Source organism: Thrips palmi, unplaced genomic scaffold (assembly GCF_012932325.1).
Source record: "Thrips palmi isolate BJ-2018 unplaced genomic scaffold, TpBJ-2018v1 HiC_scaffold_2, whole genome shotgun sequence".
NCBI lineage: Eukaryota > Metazoa > Arthropoda > Insecta > Thysanoptera > Thripidae > Thrips > Thrips palmi.
Genome location: NW_023144629.1, coordinates 5,135,107 through 5,157,198, shown reverse-complemented (window position 1 = coordinate 5,157,198; position 22,092 = coordinate 5,135,107). Strand labels below are relative to the sequence as shown.

Sequence of the window (22,092 nt, the reverse complement as noted above, 5' to 3'; positions counted from 1 at the left end):
AGCCTCACTTCAGGGCTTACCTTTAAGCGACACGGATACGGTTTTCTGCTACCCCCCACCACGACATGACTGACTCCAATGTGACGTCATGATGCCGCTTTCTGTGGAGTTCAGCCATTGGCTAGCGAATCCGCTTGCAAGCACTTTCGACCAATCCTGGATGGCAACGCTCGTTCCTGGCGTTCCTGTTCCTGGATGCAAAGTTGTGTCGCAAGAGATTCATGTCGTTCGTGAAAAGCTCGTGAAAGTTCCGCGACTCGAAGTAAACCTTTTCTGTGATTGTGTGGTGAACTGAAGTGATAATGTCGTTTTAAGTGCTTCTTGCGGACTTGGACACCTAGGGCGTGGTGCTCTTCTTGGCGATGAACGGAATTTAAGACTACTTGTTCTTCGTGATGATGAAGCAGGTGAGACTGGTAACATCGTTATTCTTTTCGCCATCAGTTCGTATTTTTATCCTGACTATTTCTGTGGCGATTGTGAGTTCGTTTCAAGTCTGCTGTGGGAAAACAAACGTTCTAGTATTTGTTTGTTATTTTTATTTTACTTCAATCTCGTTAGTTGTCGAAACGGTTGGTTTCAAAATTTATTTTTCCTAACCTTACTTTGTGAGCCTATCAGCCAGAAGCCAGATGTAGACTACTTTCCAATTAAGTGAAGTGCCTCATTTTTTCCTTTCTGATCAGAGTTTCGATGATCTGGATCGGTTAAAATATTTCGGTCGAGGTTATATCATTGTCATAATTATCAGTGTACACCCGACAAACATATGGTGTTGTAGTTTAGATCTGAATTCTTAGTCATGGCGAATGTTAGTAGTAACTAGTATTTTATTCAAAACTGATGTAGGTCGTGGTTTTTGTTGTTTCAGACGCGAAGAACAATGATGCTGGATAAAGCTGAAGCTCAGGAGGCGGTGAACAACTACATGTCCTCTGTAGCTGAATTGACCGTGAACAGTAAACCCCACATTAACGCGCTCACCTTTCTTGCTGAAGATTATTTAAATTACGCCGAGGCCATTGTTAAAGCAGTTGATGATCATCTCCAAAAGGTTTTACTTTCTACATGATATTTATCCTAAGTAGTTAGTCTTGACACACTATTGTCATGGAGATCTTGTGCCTTAGAAAAGGTCAAATTACAGTTTGCAACGTCCCATCGCTATACCAGTCTGATCTCAGCCTCAATTCATTCAATTCTTACAGTTAGGAGTGTAGTTTCATTTGCATATACATATGAACATTTAAATATGTATTTCTTGAAAAACCTATGATGCATTTTTTAATACTGTGGGAAGTGTGAAAATGATTGTTTCAGTGCCTTGCATGTGATCATTTTTAACCCCCAGAGAGCCATCCATTTTACCTGGCATTTAATTCATTTTCTTCATGAAACTCCATATAATGAGCTTTGGCTCTTTTCCTTACCTGTAGAACCCCGAGAACCCCGTAACGTTTTATGCAGTCCCCCAAGTGCTTTGTTTTAAAATTTATGACAGTCATGTTTGGTTTTGGCATTTTTTTATGAGACATGCAGTCAAAAAGTTCTAAAGTAGTTTTTTTCTTAAAAAAATAAATTGATCCAGTTTTCTTTAATATTCAGTCTTATTAGATAATATTGAATCTAATTCAGAAGTTTTGCTCAAAAACCATGCTATAAGATGTTGATAAACCCATTATACCATACAGCCACAGGGAGAGAGAAATTTGTGTTCTTAGCCATCTGCTGAATGTTATGCTTGTTGCTTAAGTGTGGCTTTATTTCTTTTCTGGTGTAATGGTGTGCTATTTCTTCATCAAGGGCTTTAGAGTGGTCCTGTCAATATCAGAGTGTGAAGACCCCTGTGATATTTTGTGATATTTTTCAGTCAAAGCATGACATTAAATTTATGGTGGAGGTTTATGTTTGAATTTCTCCCTTCTCTGGAAATAAAGGGGGGTGGGGGTGGGATGATGCCTAGGTATAAAATTTAGTTTAGATTTCTCGCCTTTTGTTTTACTATTCTAGTTAAATGGTTTGACCAATGAATATAGAACTTACATTGATTCTGAAAGTTCTGAAGTGTGGCTTTTGAACATTAATTTGTGTGGGTGCACTCCTTGATTTGAAGCTTACAATATTCCTATGTGTTGAAGGTAATGGGAATGAGATTTTGGCTTTGCTGGTGTAATAATTTTCACTATGTTCGTGCCACCTGGTGCATGCTACCTTCTTTTTCTCCCATCCCATCATTTCATTGCCAAGTCATCTGATTTCTCAGTTTTCTTGTATGAAGAAAAGGTTAGGTTTTGCATTATAGTGATGGCATAAGAGGCCAATTGGTTTCTAGGGTTTTGGTAGATTGCATTCCATGCTTATGCATTTCAAGGTATCACACACTCATTGTCCATTGTGGATTTGTGTTTGTGGTGATGAAATTTTAATTGCTTCCCTACAGAACAGATGTTTTGTACAGTTAACTGCATGCTGTTTAGTCGGTCTGTCTGTCTGCCCTTGTCTTTCTAGTTAGTTGTCTCGTAATAGGAAAAGTTGCGGCAACCATGTTTTTGAATCAGCATTTTGGAACAGCAAAATTGTATCAATATACCATTCAATTGGCCACAATTCATTAATTAGTTCAGTGGCGGATAGGACATGTAGGGTTCAATTTGTTTCTTTTGTTGTTTTTTTTTGTTGCTTTTTTCTTTTTGTTGTGTGTTTCTTTTCAATGCCAAAGCAAACTTTTCGATGATGGACTTATCAGCAATTGAAGCCCGTTCTGCATGTAGTTTTGAGAATGGGAGAAATCTGTATTACACATGCAATTTGGTGGTCACTAAACCATTTTAGTTTGTTCCCTTTTTTGAAACCTCTCCTCGAATTTCTTCTAGATTTATACCTTATTTTAAACCAACAAAACAAAAATAATAATCACTTTGCATGATTGTTTGTTTAGGGTAGGTTATATATTTGAACATTCTCTTGACAGACTGATTTTAGTATTTTACTCTTATTTCGATTTAGTAAGGATATAAGGGAATGTTTAAGTATCTTAACTCATGTAAAACCATGAAATGCAGTATTGAATTCATCCTGTTTTTCCATTTCACCCGCCCCCTCTCTCTTTAATTGCTAGGTTTCATCCCTCATTGAACCATTTGTTGTTTTTTTTAAAGTTGGCTGACATGGACTTCATTAGTGTGTGGAGGGTTTTCTAGATCTTGTTGTGGTTATCATATGGTCCATTATTTTGCCTGGACATTTTGTATGAGTTTGTGAGTTTGCCCATGATCATTCACAAAGTTCTGTGATATCTGTATTATTATGTAAAGTGTCGTGATTGCTATGTGTAAATCACCTTAAGAATAAAAAAGATCTATTCTGCCATTTGTGTCTTCCTTAAAACTTGACACACCTGTTTTTTTTACTATCTTTTTTTTTAATCAGTTAAAAAACTTGTGTGAGGTATCTTTCTATGGACTTCATTTTCTTTTGACTGACTCATTTACGTGAATTTAAGCCTGATACTTAAATGTAATTTCATGAAGACCTTACAAAAAGATATGAAGAGGATGTAGAGATGTGAACAAATATTTTCACTAAACATAGGGATTTGTCATATTATTTCAAACAACTGATAGAATGTGTGGTAGATGGGTGCTGAGTCTTGGATTGATAACTTGCACATTACAAACCACACACAATAAGTGAAGGAGTCCATTGGGTATCGTCATGAAGACAACATATTAAACATTTCCCTCTTGAAATGTGGCAACAGCTATACTTTCTAAATTCTGTTTGTTTGTTTGTTTCATCTTTATTTTATCTCCTTTTAAAAAATAGAAATTTCTTTTTTTGGTTTAACTCAGTTTGATTTAAGTTTCACAATCAAACTTAATTTAGATTGAATTTCATTGTGATAAATTTTAATCTGTCTCTAGCTTGGACAGTATGTTAAGAGTATTACAGGAATGGACTTCAGTGAGTGACACGTTATTTGCACCTGTGTGACATAGGTACCCAGCAACGTGAAACTACCCATCTTGTACCTCATCGACTCCATCATCAAAAATGTGCGAAAAGACTACATTAGCCTCTTTTCCCGCACCATGGTACAGTCATTCAGTACAGTTTTCAGACAGGTATGTTGTCATTCTCTAGTATGGTGTTTTCCTAGCTTTGACTTCATTATTCAGTGTCTCAAATTTTTGTCGTCAGGTTGATGAAAAGACCAGACAACAGATGTATAAGCTTCGACTGACATGGAAGGACATCTACTCTCAAGAGGATCTTTATGCTATGGATGTTAGTGTTAACGCATTGGATCCTAATTGGCCAATAACAGCAGCACCCCCTCAACCACCCCCGCTCAAAATTCACATCAACCCCAAATTTCTGAAACCTGTAAGTGAAACATGTATTGAAACACATTTTGTGCCCTTTCAAACCTGTGCGTTGTTTAATTAATTGTTTAATTTTTCTTTTATCCCTGTAGAGTTCTGCTGCTGTCCCTGCTGCAGACGTCGTTCCCGAGGTGATAGGCGCTGGAGGAACTAGTCCTGATATTGCTCCTGTAGTGGCTGCGATTGTGCCAGAGCCAGATAAAGCTGCCAAGTTGCGAGAGCAACTTCTTCAAAGAAAGAAAGAACTTCTACAACTGCAAAAGGAAAAACTTGACCTTGAACTTTCACAAATAAAAAAGTTAGAGGAGGAAAAGGAGAAAAAAGTTGTCACTCACTTGAAAGAAAAGGTTAGTGTTTAATCACTTTGTTTTCTTGGTACTGTCTACTATTGATTCAACAGTAAAATTTTTACCAAAAAAAGTTCATACGAGTCACAATTTACAGCCCTGCACAGTAAAATTTCTACAACTCTAATTTCATGTTTCAGATTCCTCTTCAAGTACCTGTTTCTAGTAAAGAGAAACCTATCAGTGTGACACCATTAAGAGTGGAAAATGTAGCAATGGTTAGTATTTGTTTAATTCACTTCCAGATGATCCTGGAAGCAGTTTAACCTGGTTGCTTAACAATTAGTTGACTGCCTTTAACGGTTTTCTTTGGATTTACAGATCAAAGAAGAAGGCAAGAAAGTTGTGAAACTTGAGGCACCTAAGAAGGAGGCAGCATTTCCTTCACCAGACCCAGCATTGCCAGCCCCGTCTAGTCACCCTAAAATAGCTCCAGTTAGCATGGGTCTGGTCAACCTCGTTACAAGTACACGCGCTCAGAGAGACCCTCGTCTTTCAAAGTTGAAAGAAGAAACCCCTATAGAAGTACAGAAAGATGAATCAACAAAATCTCAAGGAAGAAGTAAAGATCCGAGGTTAAGCAGCAAGCGTTCAAGGTCATCAGATAAGGACTTATCTAAGGGAAGCAGAGCGCATTCAAGGGATGTTTCAGCTGATAGAAGTAGTAGTAGACATTCTAGTCGAAGAGAAGATAGAGAAAAGCGTTCAAGTGAAAGTAGGAAGTCAAGTAGGAAGTCTGAAGACCACAGTTCTTCAAGATCAAAAACTGCAAGTAGCCGTTCACCTGGGAAAAGCTCCTCCAAACGTGATAGGAGGGACAGCAACCGAAGTCCAAGAAAGTCCAGTTACTCCAGCCACAGGCCTGTGTCTGACGCTGGCGCAGATTCTCCTGATTCTGATGCCTCAGATGCTGTAGAGAGAGTAGTGTCCCCCATCTCACCTCGTCCTGGTTCTGCATCCGTTGCTGGTAGTTCTACCTGGCCTGTCAACTACACCAAAGGTACCCACAAGGGGCGCAACTATCGCACCGACAAGAGCCTTCAAGAGGAGCCTCCAGAAGCTGTTAGTTCAACTGTAAGCAGCGACACGGACTTACGTGCACCTCCTGAGAAGCAGATCCGCTTGGCAAATTCCTCTGAAAGGTTACTTCAGTCAAGCTCTTCGACCTTATCTCCTGGTGTACCGGAGCAAAGTAAGCGCTTCCTAGATTTATCTATATTTATTTCCAAATGGGTTTGGGTCTTGTACTCAATTTTCATTTGTGCTGTGAAAGCTCCCTCTTTATACTTAAATATTTCTGTGATATATGTGAATGCAATAAATTTCATTCCTCTATAAAAAATAATACTGCATACCTCTGAAACAAAATCTTTTCTGCACGGGATTTTAAAAGATGCATCCTCCAGAGATCCTCTTTTGTGTTTTGAGAAAGCTTCCGAGTCTCAATATTTCATAATTTCTTAATGAAAGGAAACACACCCACATTTACACAAACCAACAATCAAGCTGAACTTGTTCCAATGAAAATCTGAAAACAAGTGCTTTTATGTATCAAGAAACGGACCTGATGAAGGATCTTTCCTCCCCCTCCCTCCTAGAGCTGCAGCTTCTCAACAGTTAGAACATTCATTAACATACAGCACATGTCCAAGTCCAGTACATTTGAGTACTTTTTTCCCCTTTTTTTCTTATTCTTAGTGAGGAAAATGGTTCTTTTTCTCTTTAGTTAGTTCTTTTTTCTATTGACATTGTTTTATTTCATTCCTATAAAATTTCAGTAATGGTTTCATGAATTATTGTAAGCACTTTAATAGTTTCATGTAACACCCATTATTGTGCATTTTATTAAGTTTTCTTTCTCCCTTTTTATTCTTGTGCATATTTATTTACGCTACTGTCAGGAAAGAGGATATGATATGTATCTCTGCTTTCAAAAGTGAGTCAGTTCCTAAACAAAGTACTGAAAGATTGAACATGTGAACAGGCTTCCAATGAGATGAGGTAGGGGGTATTTGATCCCAAATTGATTGCTCCTCTCCGAAAATAATGCTGTGATTATGAAGTGAAATGTAACGTTTATTTTTTTTTAGTTCTAGTCCCTCTCTGTCTACATTTATGAAGACTTTGTTGTGTAGTGCACTTACTGGTGTGTGTATATTTGTGTGCCTGTGTGCACCTACACCTTTGTAGATGTTTGTGTGAACACACTGTCTTATATTTGTTTTTGTGCTGTAGACCAATAATTCACTGAATCCATTGGGAGGATAAATTAAAGAAAATAATGAATTTCAATAAATTATCTTCACCATAAAACCTACTAAAATAATTACACGTGCCTATTTTATTTGGAACTAGGTTTGTTTATGCAAATTTCCAGATTGGCTTTCTACTTTTGATTAACTTAATTGTCAATAACTATTCACCTATGATTTTACACATGTTTTTTCCCCCTCTTTTTTCCCCTTCCCCTTCATACACAGATTTCTAAATATAAATCTCTTAAGCCCCATGTGGGGATGAATTCCTTACATTGTCTTCATCTCCTCATTTCTTCATTTTTAAATTTTTATTTTCTCATGGGATTGTGTGTTAAGCTGTCATTCCAAACATTTACATGGTATGTCAACAGCTTTACCCACCATAGCTTGTCATGATGTTGACCTACGCGGCTTACTCTCATCACCAGGGAAGAAACGTCATTCAGCTGAACCTGAGGATGGACAACCACCAAACAAAAAAAATAAGGCAGCTAGAATAGAATCGTAAGTAACTCAAACTGGGTCTACTTTTTAGATTATTTTATCTTCAGCTTTTCCAGTGCTACGTGTCACAGAAAAAAAGTTAATGAATGTGAACTTTGTTTTCACAAAGTTCTTTTTCAGATTTTTCTTCTCTTAATGGAGTTTTGTTAATCAAATATTTTTTCTTGTGTTGAATGTGTATTGGTGTTTTTATTCTTCGTTCGTTGGTATAAACATTTTATATAATGTCTGAATTCAGGTTGTTTGGGACGCAAGATGTTGACCTTCGTCAAAATAGTGCAATGGCTGTTGAGGCTCCTTCCCCTCCACCACCTCCCATAATCTCCTCACCTGAAGGACAAACACCACGAAAAGACGACTCTTTAGGGTGGTCCAAGTTCAAGCAAACGCTGACACCATCACCAACAGTGGAACGTTCTCCTGCATTTCCCAGATCATCGAGACATGACCGCCTTGGTCGCTCTTCAGGTGAGACTTTGTCTCTTTGGTTTGTTGTGTTAAAATTGTGTGTGAGGCTGACATTGTGTTTTTCTTAACTGTAGGAGAGAGTGAATTAAGTCAAAATGAGGATACAGACATGCGACTTCACATGAACGGTCTTGAATTGTCTTCAAAACCAGACTGCCAGGCTATATTGGCAAGAGCACATGAGCAAGTGAAGAATGGAACAATGTCTGATGCTGACTTTCAGCTGGTGCAAAAGCAGGTAAGAACACTTTATGATACATTTCTCAATATTTTAGCCACAAACATATACTAAAAGTTTGACACGCGTTTTCAGGTGATTCGTTTACATGAATCTGAGAAAATTCGGGAAGCCCAAAGAAATGACTACACTCGCCGAGATGCATGGGAAAGGAGACCAAGAGAAAAGGATTACAGGCATGGAAGTAAGTAGCGTCTCAGAATTTACCATTACTTTCGACTCACCCAATGATTTGCTCATGTAATAATGACTTTCTTTTAGTGGGATCACCAGACCATGAGCAGTTTGGCGACATCGATGAAAGGTATCCGGGTCCCCGTCCAAGCAAGAAGCCTCTCCTTCCATTACCTTCCCAGCCACCCATGGCACCAGTGCACCCTCGTCACATGGCGATGAGCCAGCGCATGTCTGGGCCCATGGGAGGGCCTGTCTACCGGCCCCACCGCGGTATGACTGGTATGATTGGCCCCAGGCCCGGGCCTCGCGGCTATTACGGCGGCCCATGGCGCTATTCAAGGTGAGTCCAGTCAGCCAACAAGCTGCCCTGCCCATCTAGAAATTTTTGTAGACTCGTACATGAGTCCTCATACTTTCTGGTTTACAGGGGAGGACCACCCGGATTCAAGGACACTGCCAGTTCCCTTCCACCTGCTGATAACTTCATCTTGGAGAGGATTGCTCAGGACCCGATGAGAACAATCACTATAGATAGTATTGCAAGAGAGATTCGGTTTTACGGTGAAGATGCTGTTGCTTTCTTAAGTGCTGACAATCCATGTGAAATCTCTTTTGATCCTGGTGAAGCTTCCATCATTATTAATGAGGTTGCAGTTCATTGTGCATTCCATCAACCAGCAAAAGAGATCAATGTATCTGGAAAAATTTATAGGTCAGTAATCTGCCTTAAGTAAATTTATTTTTCCAAGAGGGATGTTGTAGCTTGATTGTTGACTGTTTTCTTTTTTACAGAGTCCGCTTAGGAGCCCCTACTAGAGAGTTGTATGTGAATGATGAAGGTTTTGAGTGTCAATTCAATTGTCCCCCCAAAGAGGTATATCTTGCGACTGGGGAGGTCCTCTCAGTGCAGTTACAATCAGAGGAGTGGCCCAAGGTCCATGTTGGAAATTCACGAAGAGATTTAGTGGCAGGACGTGTTACACTCATCATTGATGCCGAAGTTGCTGTTCCCATTTTCTTGGATGCCAAACCTCAAAGGTACATTTTCTGCTCATGTAACTTGGGGTGCAAGTCAACTTGTCAAGATTATCATAATTAAATTTCTGTATTGGATTTGTAGGTTCGACATTGATGGTGTGCCCCATATCATCAAGTTTGCAGACGCCTTACAGACAATTCTTATCAACAACCGCCCGTTCAATATTCAATTTGGTGGTTCCGCTGTGCCTGTTATAGTCAATTGCAAAAAACATTACATTCGTTTGACTGAGTTGCCGCCTGATGTGGTTCCTGGTGAGGTGGAAATTGTCAGCATGAGTGGTAGGACCAAGAAACCCGCCTCTGGAATGACACCACCAACGCGAGCCAATGGGCAATGGGCTGGTTCTAACCAAACATCACAAATCGATAATGGCGTGAGAAATGCAGCAGAACTGGAACCAGACCATGATCCAGCTCTACCGATGCACGAACCTGTTTTACCTGTTCGAGGAGGCTTAGGAGGTTAGTTTTTCCAAACTTGTTGAATGAACGTACAGAGCTAAGGAGATGCCTCAATTGCTCTGCTTTAATCTTCAGAATATTTTTTGTAATTGTGTAACCATGTTTTTCTTTGCACAGTGTTGAGTCGAGGAATGCCGAAGAGAATACCGAAGCCAAGGGGTCCTCGACCCACTAGGGAGATGACAGATTCATTGAAGCCTGCCAGAGTTGAAGACAGACAGATGCCTGCAGACCTTCTACAAGCCATTCAACCTGGTGAGCAAGACACCTCACAGAATTGCTTATACATTTTATTATGTTGCTTTCTTTCTGGATGTTCTGCTTCTTGCTTAGCAATCATCCCATACTCCCTGCTCTTTTCTTGAGCTTCCAAGTGTTTGTTTTCCACAGGTCTTCCCTCTTTGCTTGGTCTATTGCCTAACACCTCAGGCTACAGTTGCACTACCTCAACTGTTTCAGGAGCTTATGCGATGCGTCAGGGCGTTGGTTCTGGTGTTGGTGGGTACAGTTGTCAGTCTATGAAAAATGTTCCACAAAGAAAATTAGCTTTGGAGTTCACAGTTATTTATGCTTTGCAGCCCCTACAGCAGGCCCAGCACCCAATGGTACTGATGATGCAGCACCGACTGCCTCAACAGCAGGCACAGAATCAACTTCTTCTAATCCTTCCGCTGGCATTCCATTCTTGGCACCAGATCTTGATATCTCAAAACTATTCCAAAGCCTCTATGACACAGGAATCATGTCTTCTATTTCCTCTCTGGTTGATACCAAGAAAGAGAAGGTCAAAGAAGAAGAAGATGCCAAGAAAAAGATTCATGTGGTTGATTTTAAGGAGGCCTCAACTTCTTTCAAAGTGTTAGTTAAATATCTTACTGTTCATTTATTGTGTTGTAATTATGAAAGTAAACACTGTACTGACTCTGACTTGAATTTCTTCATATTTTCAGAAAGCAACCTGCTCTTATTGACATTCTCTACTCTGGCATTCAGTGTAGCTCCTGCGGAACTCGTTTCCCACCAGAGCAAACAGAAAAGTACAGTGCACATTTGGACTGGCACTTTCGACAAAATCGTAGAGACAAGGACTCAGCTCGAAAGCCTCAAAGCAGAAAGTGGTACTACGATGTCTCTGACTGGATTCAATTTGAAGAGATTGATGACACTGTCGATAAAGGTGCTTTTTGTACTCTTGTTATTGACTTTGTTTTTCTAAAATTATTGTTTGAAAATGAATTTGTGACATTTCCTATTGTTGCAGCGCAAAACTGGTTTGACAGTCAGCAAAGCGAAGCCTCTAAGTTTGAAGAAGCTGAAGAGGAAGAGATTCAAAGTGTTCCATCCAAAGATTTTGCCGAGGGCGCAATATGTGATTTGTGCCATGATAGATTCGACCAGTATTACAATGAGGAGAAGGAAGAGTGGCACCTCAAGGACTGCCTGGTTGCGGACGGGCTCACATACCATCCATTTTGCTACAAAGACTTCAGAGTGAGTGCACAAGCGTGTGTAGTAATCTTGTAGATGCACCAAATACGGATTGTTCTAATGCCTTTTGTTAAATTTTAGGTCTCTCTGGAGTCCAATGAAGAACCTCAAGAGCCTGCAGAAGCAGCAGCAGAAGCACCTGAGTCTGCAGAGGCACCTGAATCTACAGAGGATTCTGGGTCTGCAGAGGCTGCTCCAGATGGAACTGACACAGTTTCCACTGCTCCCACTGAAGATGAGCCGATGCCTGCCATTGAAATAAAAAAGGAGCCCGAGGATGTGGAAATGAAAACGCAGGATTCAGCCCAAGAGGAAGAGGCAGTTGAAACAGAAGGTGCAGTGAAGGAAGAGAAGTCAACTGGGGAAGAAGAAAATGTTAAGAGGGAAACGGCGTCTGAGGCAGATCCAGCATCAGCTGTGGCGGTGGATGGTGTTGATGAGAAAGAAGGTGGCGAGCAAGTTCCAGAAGTTAAAGAAGAGGGGGCCAGTCCCAACCCAACTGTAAAACATGAATTAGATGACAAACCAGCCGACAGCTCTGCTGAAAGAGGTATGCTCATGCGTTCTTCAAATGCTTAATTTCACTTTTTTCAATTTTCTGCCAAAGCAATCTAAAATTGACACCTTTTTTTTTATGTTTTAGATCCTGTGGGAAATCACGATGAAGCTACAGAAGCCAATGAAGAACCAGTTGTTAAAGAAGAAGTAGAGACTACTGAAGAACCATCTGAAGCTTCCACAGTTGATGAAGAGGCCGCAGAACCCAAGACCCTTGATGAACCTCTACCCCCTCCTGTTAACACAAACGTGGGTGTTGTATCATGTTCAATTGATGGCAACCTGGACCTTGCACAAGCCCCAGCAGCTTTGCCGTCAGTTCCTAATCGAATAAAAATTAATATTTCTAAGCCTATTTTTGTGAAACCTGAGGAGACGGAAGATGAGTCTGACAAGGCCAGTGAGAGTGAAGACCAAGACGAAAAGGCCAAGGCTGGCTCATCAGAGCCTTCCAGTGAGCAAGCAATAGTGCTCAAGCCTAAGCTTGTTGGCAGAAAGCTTACAGAGCTACCTGCTAAAGTGAGAGGAAACGAAACATCTGGGCTATGCTCAGTCATGTAATCAGTCCAATTTTTGTCTGTTTACTTTGTTAATTATTTTTGATAGGCTCAATGGATGAATCTAATCACATATTTTATGGATAAATGAACTGATCCAATGAAATGAAGAAGTTTTCAAAGACTTGCTTTTTCTTTCCTTACAAATTAAAACAAAACTAGGTCATTGCCTTTGATCTATTATCTTTCATGTATGGTTTCCATTCTTAATAACGAAAATGTTAATTGTGAAGTGTGCTTAATTGTAACCAATCTGTTAAATTACTAGCACAAACAAGAAACTTGAATCACATTTTGTTTGATCTCCTGCAGTATACTTTTTTCTTCTTTGTTCTTGGAATCACCAAGTTATCTTTTGTCTTCTGTTTGTTAATCAATTTGTGCAATGTGTAAGTTCTTTCTTACAGTGGCTTAACTTGCAAGAAATGTTCTGTTTGCTATGACATTGGTGTGTATCCCAAGTGGATGTTGGTTCTAGTCTGAAAGCCTTGTTGCATAATTTTATCGTTGTACCACAGAATTGATTTACTGTAAGGATGGATTTACACTAAAAGTGTATGGTAACCCACGACAACTTCAAGGTGTTTTAAGGTGTAGCATTCTGGTGTGGTGTGTGTCAAAGTGCACTTGGTTTTTTTTTCTTTTTTTTTTTCTTTTGAAATCTTATGTGTCAGTTGCAGTTTAACCATGATTACTTCATTTGTTTTATTGTTGGTTCTCAGGGTTGTTTTCTTTTTCCCACTAATTAATCTGTACTGAGTCTTTTTATGGTGTTTGATTGTCTTTATTCCATGGGAAAATGTTCATCTCACAGTCATATTGGATTGATGTTTTTCATCTTGCACAACCTTTGTTTTTGTTTTTAATTTTACTGGTTTTCACTCAACTGATACTTGTGCACCAAATCGATGCTCCCCCTATTTTAAAAAAAAACAACAACATTTGTTCATCTACTGTGCAATAGTTATATCATAAAGCATAATATCATGTTTGCAAGTTCTTAAAGTACATTTGTGCAGGACACAATGTTACTTTATTATTTACACTCATAAATTACCACAAGTTCTCTCAAGCTGCTGTGAAAGGTGTGTATGTAATAAAACCTGTTTTCTCTACTGAATTCATGCTACTGATGTGAAATTCCCCAATATTTGTTCAGAAGAAGACTGATAAGATATTTCATCTTTATATTCATATTACTGGCACATAGTCTTTTTTAGTGTCAATTGATGAGAAAAATGTATTTTGAGCTTTGTTATTTTTGTATTAATGTTTAATAGCAATTGCGAAACAAAACTTCAGTGCCTTGTATCATTCATAAGAAAGTTCCGCTTTTTGAGCAAATGTACAAATTGTAAAAATTGTAGTGTAACTAAATGGGCTTGAAAATGATTTCTATCAGTGACTTAATGAAGTGAACTCATGTGAATATTAAGTTTGTAATAAATTACCTTTGTGTACAAACATACTACACATCTCTTTTATTTACCCAACACTCCACCCATAAATTAAAAAAAAAATGCAATTTTTTTTAAAAAAAGGAGCGGCATTTAAAATGAAATACTATCCTATCGATTGTCCAAAGACATCCACCGAAATACTTCAAGATTAATATAGAAGCCCACTACGAGTGTTCGCACTCTGCTCGAGTGGCATCACATGTTGGACAGACTCGGAGGCTCGGGCGCAGGCGATACACCGCAACAAACTTGAAAGTGTATCTGCATTTCCCCGCGCGATAAGCCATCGATACATCGCGTTATCGATGGCGCACTTCTGGTGTCGATAGTCCGCAGATCGATCAGAGGTGGGATCAGAGGTGTACAGTGTACTGTACACCCCAGCGGCCCAACACGTCCGGACCGGCGGACCCTAGCGCCACCGCCCCCTGCCGGTCATCGCCCCCGCGCTGCCGCTGCACCGCGCGGGCAGGGCAGTGGGCACACTGAGTGCGGCGTGCGGTCTGACCACGGTGGCTTTGACTCACGCAGCCCTGCAGCCACGCCGCCTCGCCGAACTGCGGGGAGCGGTGGGAAGTCCCTGCCTCACGCACGCACGGCGGTGCACGGCGGCCGGCCCGGCCTGTCCGGTGTCGCATCCCGGTGGGTCGGTGCGTCACGCAATGTCGCTCTACCGGGATCCGTCTCTTGCTTTGGGGCGTTCGGGCCGGGCGGGGCGGGGACGTCCCACAGCCGGCCTTCCAGAAAAGCCTCGACCGTCGCCTCGTCACCCGGCGGCCCGGGTCGCGCTGCAAGTGCAAGTCATGGTGGTCGCGGTGGCGGGGGAGGGGAGGGGGCTCCAGTGCGGCTGCGGCCGCCAGAGCGCCTGGCACTTCGTCGGGTAGGCCAGCCCGTTGGACTCGCGCGGCGCGGGGTTGCCTACCCTCGACTTCGCAGGCGCCCTCGCCAGCCCAAGGGCCAGCCAATCCAGAGCACTGCCCGCTGCCCGGCGGCGGCTCCGGCGGCCAACCAGCGCACCGGACGTGGTAGCCGCCGCACTAGCGCGTCATTCTGTCGTCAGCGGGGACCAATCAGAGCCCGGGCCCTGCGGACTGACAGTCGCTTTCGTCGCTATCTCTCTCGCACTCATGGGGCGTCCCGTACAGGTGCGAGAGAGACAGAGCGACAACAGGCCGCGAGGAAGAGAGAAGGGCAGCACAGTTTAGCGATTTGGCTGCCAAGGCCAGTCACGCAGGGCGGCAGGGCGCGAAGGCTCGCCAAACACAGAACACAGTGTACCAAGTTTGGTTCCCTTTGGTCCGAGAGTATCACCTCGCGGTCACCATGACTTGCAACATTTCTGTCACATCATTATATTTGTTATGTTTATCTCCATTTTACAGTAGCAGCTCGGACGCTCGTTCGTTTGACCATTGCAGGGCATTACTCAGAGGAAGCGACAAAGCTCTTTCCAATTTTTTCGCGATTGTTAAACTAATGCCGCAACTATGCGCAACCAGACCGACTAGACATTCTCGCTGCCTCATTCCGGGCGCCCCTCCCCTCCCCTCTCCTCCCGCCTCTCACTTCCTCACTTCCCCCCCTCCGCCGTCCCCACCCGCCGGTTTATCTCGGCGTGGCTTCCCCTCCACTCCGCGGGGCCGCGTGCGAGGTGTGCGTCCGCCTGTCCCCCTTGGCGGCAGCTTTGCCTTGGTTGTGCCCGGCTTTGCCTCGCCGGCGACGTCCCCGTCGTCGTCGTCCCGGACGCAGCCCCGCCGGCCGGCGTGGCGGTGGCGGTGGCGGCGGTGCGGAGGGGAACCGGCCGGGTATGTAGCCGGCACTCGGCACTCCACGCCACACTCCACTACAGCCCGTCGCTGGAACCGAACAGTCCGCTCCTCGCCGCCACCAAGACACCCATCTCCAAGGTAAGCCGCCGGCCTCGCTGGCTTTCTGAACCGTCAAAGAAAAGAGGGAAGTGCGATCGTGTGTCTGATTTCATTGCGCTGGTAAAAAAAACTACAATGATCATAAAACGGAATAAAAGTGGATCGATTTTGGATGAAATCTGCATTATGTAGTTGATTTTAAGTGAACCCTACGGGTCACCAAGCATTTCAGTAGGCTCACCATTTGTAGTAACAATTTTAAATTTTGAGTCCAGTTTGGAATTTTGAGCAGAATCCAACATCGAGGCGATGAAGTTGTGGGCGGCAAAGTAATTTGCAAGTGTGGCGCGCTCATTTAAGCAGATTGACAAAATTGGTATACTACTTGACCAAATATTTGCAGTCGAACTTATTGCGCAACTTCGTGGATGAAGGCGCGGAGGTTGGACTGGAAGTATCGTTAAATCAGGCCAACTGTCAGTGTGGTGGATGAGTGCGCGGGCTTCAGGGCGTGGTCGGGGGAAAAGGGAGGGGGGCGTGGTTAGCCGTCGAGCGAGAAGAGGTACCCCACGCGTCCAGTAGCTAATGAGAGCCACATGCAGTTCGCTTCTTGCAGCAGACAGTGCCTCACACTCGAAAATGCAACTGACTTAACGTTTGGTTGCCACATTTTTCTTTTCCTTTTTTTGCGAGGGGAAGCCGCCCGACGCTGTATGAGTACTCAGTCAGAATGATGAACTGTCTCTCTTTGTCTTTCTTTTTTTGTTGTGTGCTGGCATTGGATTTATCGGCCCGGTGGCCCACCGAGTGTCGAGTGGCGCCGTGCGCCCGTTGCCTCACACGGCGCGGAGTTCGGCGTCGACAAGTTTCCCAGGCGGGAAACTCCGTCGCGCGGAAAAGCGAGGCCGACTTTCCCCGCACGCGGATTCCGTTAATTTGCTAAATTTAGGCCCGCCGTGTGCGTCGGGGACACTCTAAGCCGGGCGAGTTTGAGATAACAGAGTTTGCTGTGCAGCGAAGCGCCGCCTAGCAGCGCAGCGGCGGCGGCCGGCCGGCTAGCACACCGTGCACACCGCGGGTTTGCTTAGCCGCCGTTAGAACCGCAAAGTCTTTTCGCGTGCATTGACTCGCCCTGCTTGGAGTGGAATCGATGAAGAAGTGGCGGCCGACCGCGTACTGCGAGCAAATGCCCCGGTCGATCACGCATTCACGCAACGGGAGTGGCATGAAACCCCATAAAGCGCAAAGCGACACTGTAAATCACCGCTCGCGAATATATCGAGTCACGTGCGTTTGAATTTACCGCCACCTTCGCTGAAAAATGCCAAAGTCATTATGCAAACTCCATGTTTTTTTTTATGTTTTGCATTTATAAAATAGCGTGTTTCATTGATTTCGGCCCTTTCGTGCCGCTGATTGCCGTCTCGGCGATTTTCCTGTCCTCTCTCTATTTTTTTCCCATTATTTTTTTCGTCTGTTGTGAAACTTTTGGCGCGCTTTGGGCGTTCGTGTGTGTGTGTGTGTGTGGCGGGGGGCGCGGCAGCGTGTATGGTGGGGCGAAGCAGTGGTCGCTTAGCGTGGGTCGCGCCACCCAGATACACACACAAGGCAGACAGACTCACGAGACACACACACACAGCTGGAGCTTGGTGATACGCCCAATTAGATACAGTGCCCCTGACTCGGCCGCCAAGGACAATGCCTCGCCTCGCCCTTGCCCTGCCCGCCGGCCCGGCCGTGGATCCTCGTTATGCTCGCATTCTCGCTCGCCAAACGTAATAAAAGAAAACAAAAAAACGGAAACCGAAAAAGTTTCCAATTGCGCCATTGAGATTGTCGACGGCACTGGTCGCTCGCTACGTACCGTGAAGTATATCACGGGCAACAACAACAAGCAAAGGCAACAACAACAGCAGTAGTACCTGGAGGAGGATAGGCGCGGCTCTGTGCACCACGGCCTCATCAACCAAATTGCAAGCCGAGGTTGCCTATCCCCCCCCCCCTCCCTGCGAGCGAGCGCATATTTCCGTCTCAACAGGTGGGACAAGGACGGGGCCCGGCGCGCGCCTCGGGTGCGAGGAGGATGGAGGTAGACGTCGTGACGACGCACTATTCTGGTATGCGTTGTTGGGCCGTAGCGTTGCCTAGCAACCGGGCCGTGTTGGCGGCGCTGTGCGGCGGTGGGAGAAGAAAGGGAATATAGAAAACGAGAGAGAAGGAGTCGGGAATAAAATACCAGGGAAAAGGAGGGGGGAGGGGGGTGGCCTTGGCGGCCTAGGGAGCACGCTACGCCCCCCTCCCCGCCCCCCTTTCCGGCCGAAGCCCCGCTCCCCTCCTCTGGGCGTCCGGCCGTCCGGTCGGCCTGGAATGGTGCCTTCATGGACTCCTGCCGGCCGGCCGGCGTCGTGCCGTGCCGTGCCCCCGCTCGCCGGCCTCCTAGAGACTGGCTAGAGGCGGCCAGAGACTTGCAGCGCATGCAACTCTGCGCCGGCCGGCGTGGCGGGGCGTGGCGGGGCGTGGCGTGGCGGGGCGTGGCGGGCTGCCAGCGCTATTTCCATCATCGGCATGGTTGGCCGGGCTTTTCGATTTGAGCGGATATTGCCGCTCAGAGCACTTGACAAGCCCACTGCACACCGCGCGCACCTACAACAACGGCCGTTTGTGGCGACTGCCGACTGGGCGGTGCCGCCTCGGAGTGGTGCACGCCGTACACCTAGCTACACCTAGCTCTAGCTGCCTGGCAACGGCGCTGCAGGCCCACCACACCGTGTCCTTGGCGGCGTCCGCGCTGCCCGGCGCCAGACTCCAGCGGTCCAGCACACTGCGGCACGAACACAGACACAAACCGACTCCAGAGCCTGGGAATAGTCCCATCTTTCTGTCAGTTTTGCAGTGTAGTAGTGCGCCTCGTCGTGCCGCGGTTGCGTCACCGTGGTCATGTTCTCGTCGGCGTCCTTGTTGTCCAGTGCACCGCCGCGTACCAGAACACCGTCACGACGGCCGGCATCGCGTGGCCGCGCCAGTCGCCGTCGTCGCCGTCCTTCGACAAAGCCACTTGTTCCAATCTAACTCCGCCTCTCCTCTCCTTTTTCTAGATGCCCATCGACCTGTACTACATCGCGGGCTCCGCCCCCTGCCGCGGCGTGCTCATCACCGCCAAGGCCGTGGGCGTGGACCTCAACCTCAAGGAGACCAACCTGATGAAGGGCGAGCACATGACCCCCGAGTTCATCAAGGTGAGTTCGCACCTCGGGGCCCCCTGGGTCGTAAACGGGTTCCGCCGCGACGGCCAGTCGGACTCGAGCGCCTTTTCGCGCCAAAACGTCCGGCCGCGTGCCGCGTCGCGATGAGTCGGCGAAAGCCGTTTCCGGCGAATGAGACCGGAGGGAAGGGCAGGGCACGGACCAAATCCGTTATCCGCGTCGTAAAGTCCCTCGGGAAGTGGCTCGCTGCGCTCGCTGTAAACCGTAAACCCGCCTCGCCGGCAAACGGTTCGACTGATACTCGTTTCCGTTTCGTTGCAGATGAACCCCCAGCACACGGTGCCCACGCTCGACGACAACGGCCTCTACCTGTGGGAGAGGTAAGAGAAAGAGAGAAAGCTCCGCTCTATTCGGGCTTGCAGTGTGGCTGCGCCTGGCGTTGGCGATACCCCTCGCGCTGTGGCGCGGAGTAGCGCCACACGTGGGAGCCGCGAGGCGGCGCTACTCCCCGCCGACGGCGAGGGGTATCGTTGCGGTCTTGTTGAGCCGAGGACGGTCGCTAACGTGTCCCTCTGTGCAGCCGCGCCATCCAGATGTACCTGGCCGACAAGTACGGCAAGGACTCCTCCCTGTACCCCAAGGAGCCCGAGAAGCGCGCCCTGGTGAACCAGCGCCTGTTCTTCGACATGGGCACCGTGTACCAGCGTTTCGGAGACTACGCCGTAAGTCTTTAAGCCGCACCATCGACATGGCAAATCCGTGTAGTGACTGGCGGTAAATTTGAACGTTGTCTGTCGTGCCGCAGTACCCCCAGATGTTCGGCGGCGCCCCCAAGGACGAGGAGAAGCTGAAGAAGCTCGAGGAGGCCCTCGGCTTCCTCAACACCTTCCTGGAGGGCAGCAAGTTCGTCGCCGGCGACAACATCACCATCGCCGACCACTCCCTGCTCTCCTCCGTCTCCACCATCGAGGTGAGCGTCGTGGCCGGGGCGGCCGCAGTGGTTGCCTACCTCGCTGATGGCAGGCGTCATGTCGCTAATCTTGGCTTTCACTCTCTTTCCAGGCCACCGAGGTCGTCGACCTGACCAAGTACCCCAACGTGTCGAGATGGCTGGCGGACTGCAAGTCCAAGGTCGACTCCTACCAGGAGGTGAACGGCGACGGTGCGGAGCACTTCGGCCAGTGGTTCAAGAGCGTCGTCAACAAGTAGACCACAATACCAAAAAAAAAACCTATTTTTAATTTTGTTTACCTGAGCACGTGTGTGAGTGTGTGTGAGTGTGTCAAGATTTTGCATTTGTATGTTTCATCTTAAAAAAAATGATAATTACGGACCAACTTAGGTGGCGTAGCCCCAGTGTAACTTTTTAAAATAAAACAACTATTTAAAAAGATATGAAAATAAGCTTTATTTGTCAAGCTTTCCATCACATTGAGCGCGTACAGGAAACTAATAAAAACTACGTAAACTTACACTAACAACTTATCGTCATGTACACTGTCTTTATCACACGAAACATGAGGCAACAAAAAGGCACCTCAGAGGATGAGGCGAATGCATGAATGAAGATCTCTTGAAAATGAATGGCACTTCGATCAATTTATCAATCAATCGGTCCCTGACCGACCCATCGACCAGTGGACCTGACACAATAAATACACACTAGCGGCCGCGCGTTCCCTCGTTTGTACAGCGTGTGGCAAATGATGAGAAACGAAAAGCGACAGAGTATGAAAAACTGGGAAGAGCAGGATCCCTCTACCAACGATGAAAAAAAAAAAATGACAGCATAAGGGAAGGCTTACACAATAGCGATACAAGGCGGTGATGCCACACACGTAGAAACGCCGAGAGTGACGCCGGCTCCTGCCGAACCTGGCGGCAGTGGCGGCAGGGGCGGCACTCCCACGAACACTGTTTGCACTCGTCCCTATCACTGTTTGTACTCGCACCGGCCGGGCGTGCGTCTCGCGCGCCGCGTGCGTACAGTGTACGTGAACCTCGTTGAGTTCCCCTTCATTTTTCCGCGGTCTCAGGGCTGCCGGCACTTGCGCGAACTCGGCGCTGTTTCGTTATTCAGGACCGCGGTGGCCGTCGGTCGGGCCCCGGGGGATCGCCCCGTCGCCCCGCTCGGCGGCAGGGCGGCGGGGTGCACAACTGAACCGGCGGGAACGGCGCGCCGGGCCGCGGGCCGCAGCTTTTCTCCCCAGTGTAGGCACGACCGTGGCCGGATGCTATTGAGGGCCGACTGGCACTCCGGGGAGTCTCTCAGGTACATGTCGCGTGCGTCGGCGGCGAGGAGGCACTATAGCGCGAGCTCCGCGACGTGCTGCCGGCGCCGCCAGGACGCGAGGGCCGCGGCCACGGCCAGCGTGGCGATGAGCAGCGCGCCGCCCGCCAGCGCCAGCGGCGTCGTGCCCGTCGTGCCCGCGGGGCCGCTGACGGCGTCCTCGGGGGCGGCGGCGTCCACGGCGCGGCGCGCGCGCACCGGCGCGGCCGCCTGACTGACGCGCAGGCCGCGGACGCCGAGGCGCAGCGAGATGACCTCCTGCTCGGGCTGCTTGTCGGCGGCGTGGTGGAAGGCGGATGGCGCGGCCTCCAGGTCGCCGACGTCCCTCCGGTTGCGCTGGTGCGGTGGGTCGGCGTCACGGCTCAGCTCTGCAAAGGGATAAAGTCAATCGAGTAAATTCACAGCGCAGCGAAAGTTACGAAATGCAGGCGAGAGGCGCGGTTTCGAACCTGTGGGCAGCAGGAAGTGGAACTGCGGCACGAGCTCGCTGCCCTGCGCCTGGCTGCCCTCCGTGAAGCCGTTGCAGCGCGTGTCCGTGGACCCGGGGAAGCAGTTGGGCGGCGCGAGGTACGAGGCCTGGCCGCTGGGCACGGCGGGACAGCGGGGGTCCTTGGAGCCGGGGAAGCAGTTAGGGGCCGGCTCGTCGGCGCCGGGGCTGTCGGGGAAGGGCGGCAGGTACGGCATGGGCGGCAGGCGGGACACCGGCTGCGGGCAGCGCGGGTCGGGCGAGCCGGGGTAGCAGAAGGACGGCGTCGTGGAGGGCGGCGAGGGCGGCGGCGTCGGCCGGG

The 22,092-nt window shown here is 47.0% G+C and overlaps 3 protein-coding genes across 6 annotated transcripts; 2 read left to right on the top strand and 1 right to left on the bottom strand.

Annotated features, from left to right (window-relative positions):
* The first annotated feature begins 121 nt into the window (after window positions 1-121).
* LOC117646898 (pre-mRNA cleavage complex 2 protein Pcf11-like) lies at window positions 122-13,407 on the top strand. 4 transcript variants are annotated; one of them, XM_034388210.1, is made up of 22 exons: window positions 122-407; window positions 872-1,054; window positions 3,999-4,124; window positions 4,201-4,386; window positions 4,478-4,732; window positions 4,873-4,950; window positions 5,054-5,924; window positions 7,419-7,494; window positions 7,733-7,962; window positions 8,037-8,200; window positions 8,276-8,384; window positions 8,462-8,717; window positions 8,805-9,089; window positions 9,170-9,415; window positions 9,498-9,880; window positions 9,998-10,135; window positions 10,271-10,378; window positions 10,459-10,738; window positions 10,831-11,057; window positions 11,142-11,371; window positions 11,450-11,918; window positions 12,012-13,407. In XM_034388210.1, exons 1-22 carry the CDS (start codon window positions 396-398, stop codon window positions 12,485-12,487), a joined length of 5,388 nt encoding a protein of 1,795 aa, XP_034244101.1. In that variant the 5' UTR covers window positions 122-395; the 3' UTR covers window positions 12,488-13,407. The 4 variants fall into 4 exon arrangements, with proteins under 4 accessions (XP_034244101.1, XP_034244102.1, XP_034244100.1 ...); XM_034388211.1 differs by having other exon boundaries at window positions 7,362-7,494; window positions 10,340-10,378; XM_034388209.1 differs by having other exon boundaries at window positions 7,362-7,494.
* A 2,287-nt stretch (window positions 13,408-15,694) lies between these two features.
* On the top strand, window positions 15,695-20,400 carry LOC117646901 (glutathione S-transferase 1-like). The gene is made up of 6 exons (XM_034388219.1): window positions 15,695-15,850; window positions 18,907-19,047; window positions 19,336-19,394; window positions 19,595-19,736; window positions 19,820-19,984; window positions 20,077-20,400. The coding sequence occupies exons 2-6, from the start codon at window positions 18,907-18,909 to the stop codon at window positions 20,221-20,223; spliced, it is 654 nt and encodes a 217-aa protein (XP_034244110.1). The 5' UTR covers window positions 15,695-15,850; the 3' UTR covers window positions 20,224-20,400.
* Window positions 20,353-22,057, bottom strand: LOC117647408. Its single transcript, XM_034389135.1, has 3 exons — window positions 21,754-22,057; window positions 21,560-21,672; window positions 20,353-20,394 (listed from the first exon to the last, which is right to left on the bottom strand). The coding sequence occupies exons 1-3, from the start codon at window positions 21,986-21,988 to the stop codon at window positions 20,353-20,355; spliced, it is 390 nt and encodes a 129-aa protein (XP_034245026.1). The 5' UTR covers window positions 21,989-22,057.
* Window positions 22,058-22,092: the final 35 nt, after the last annotated feature.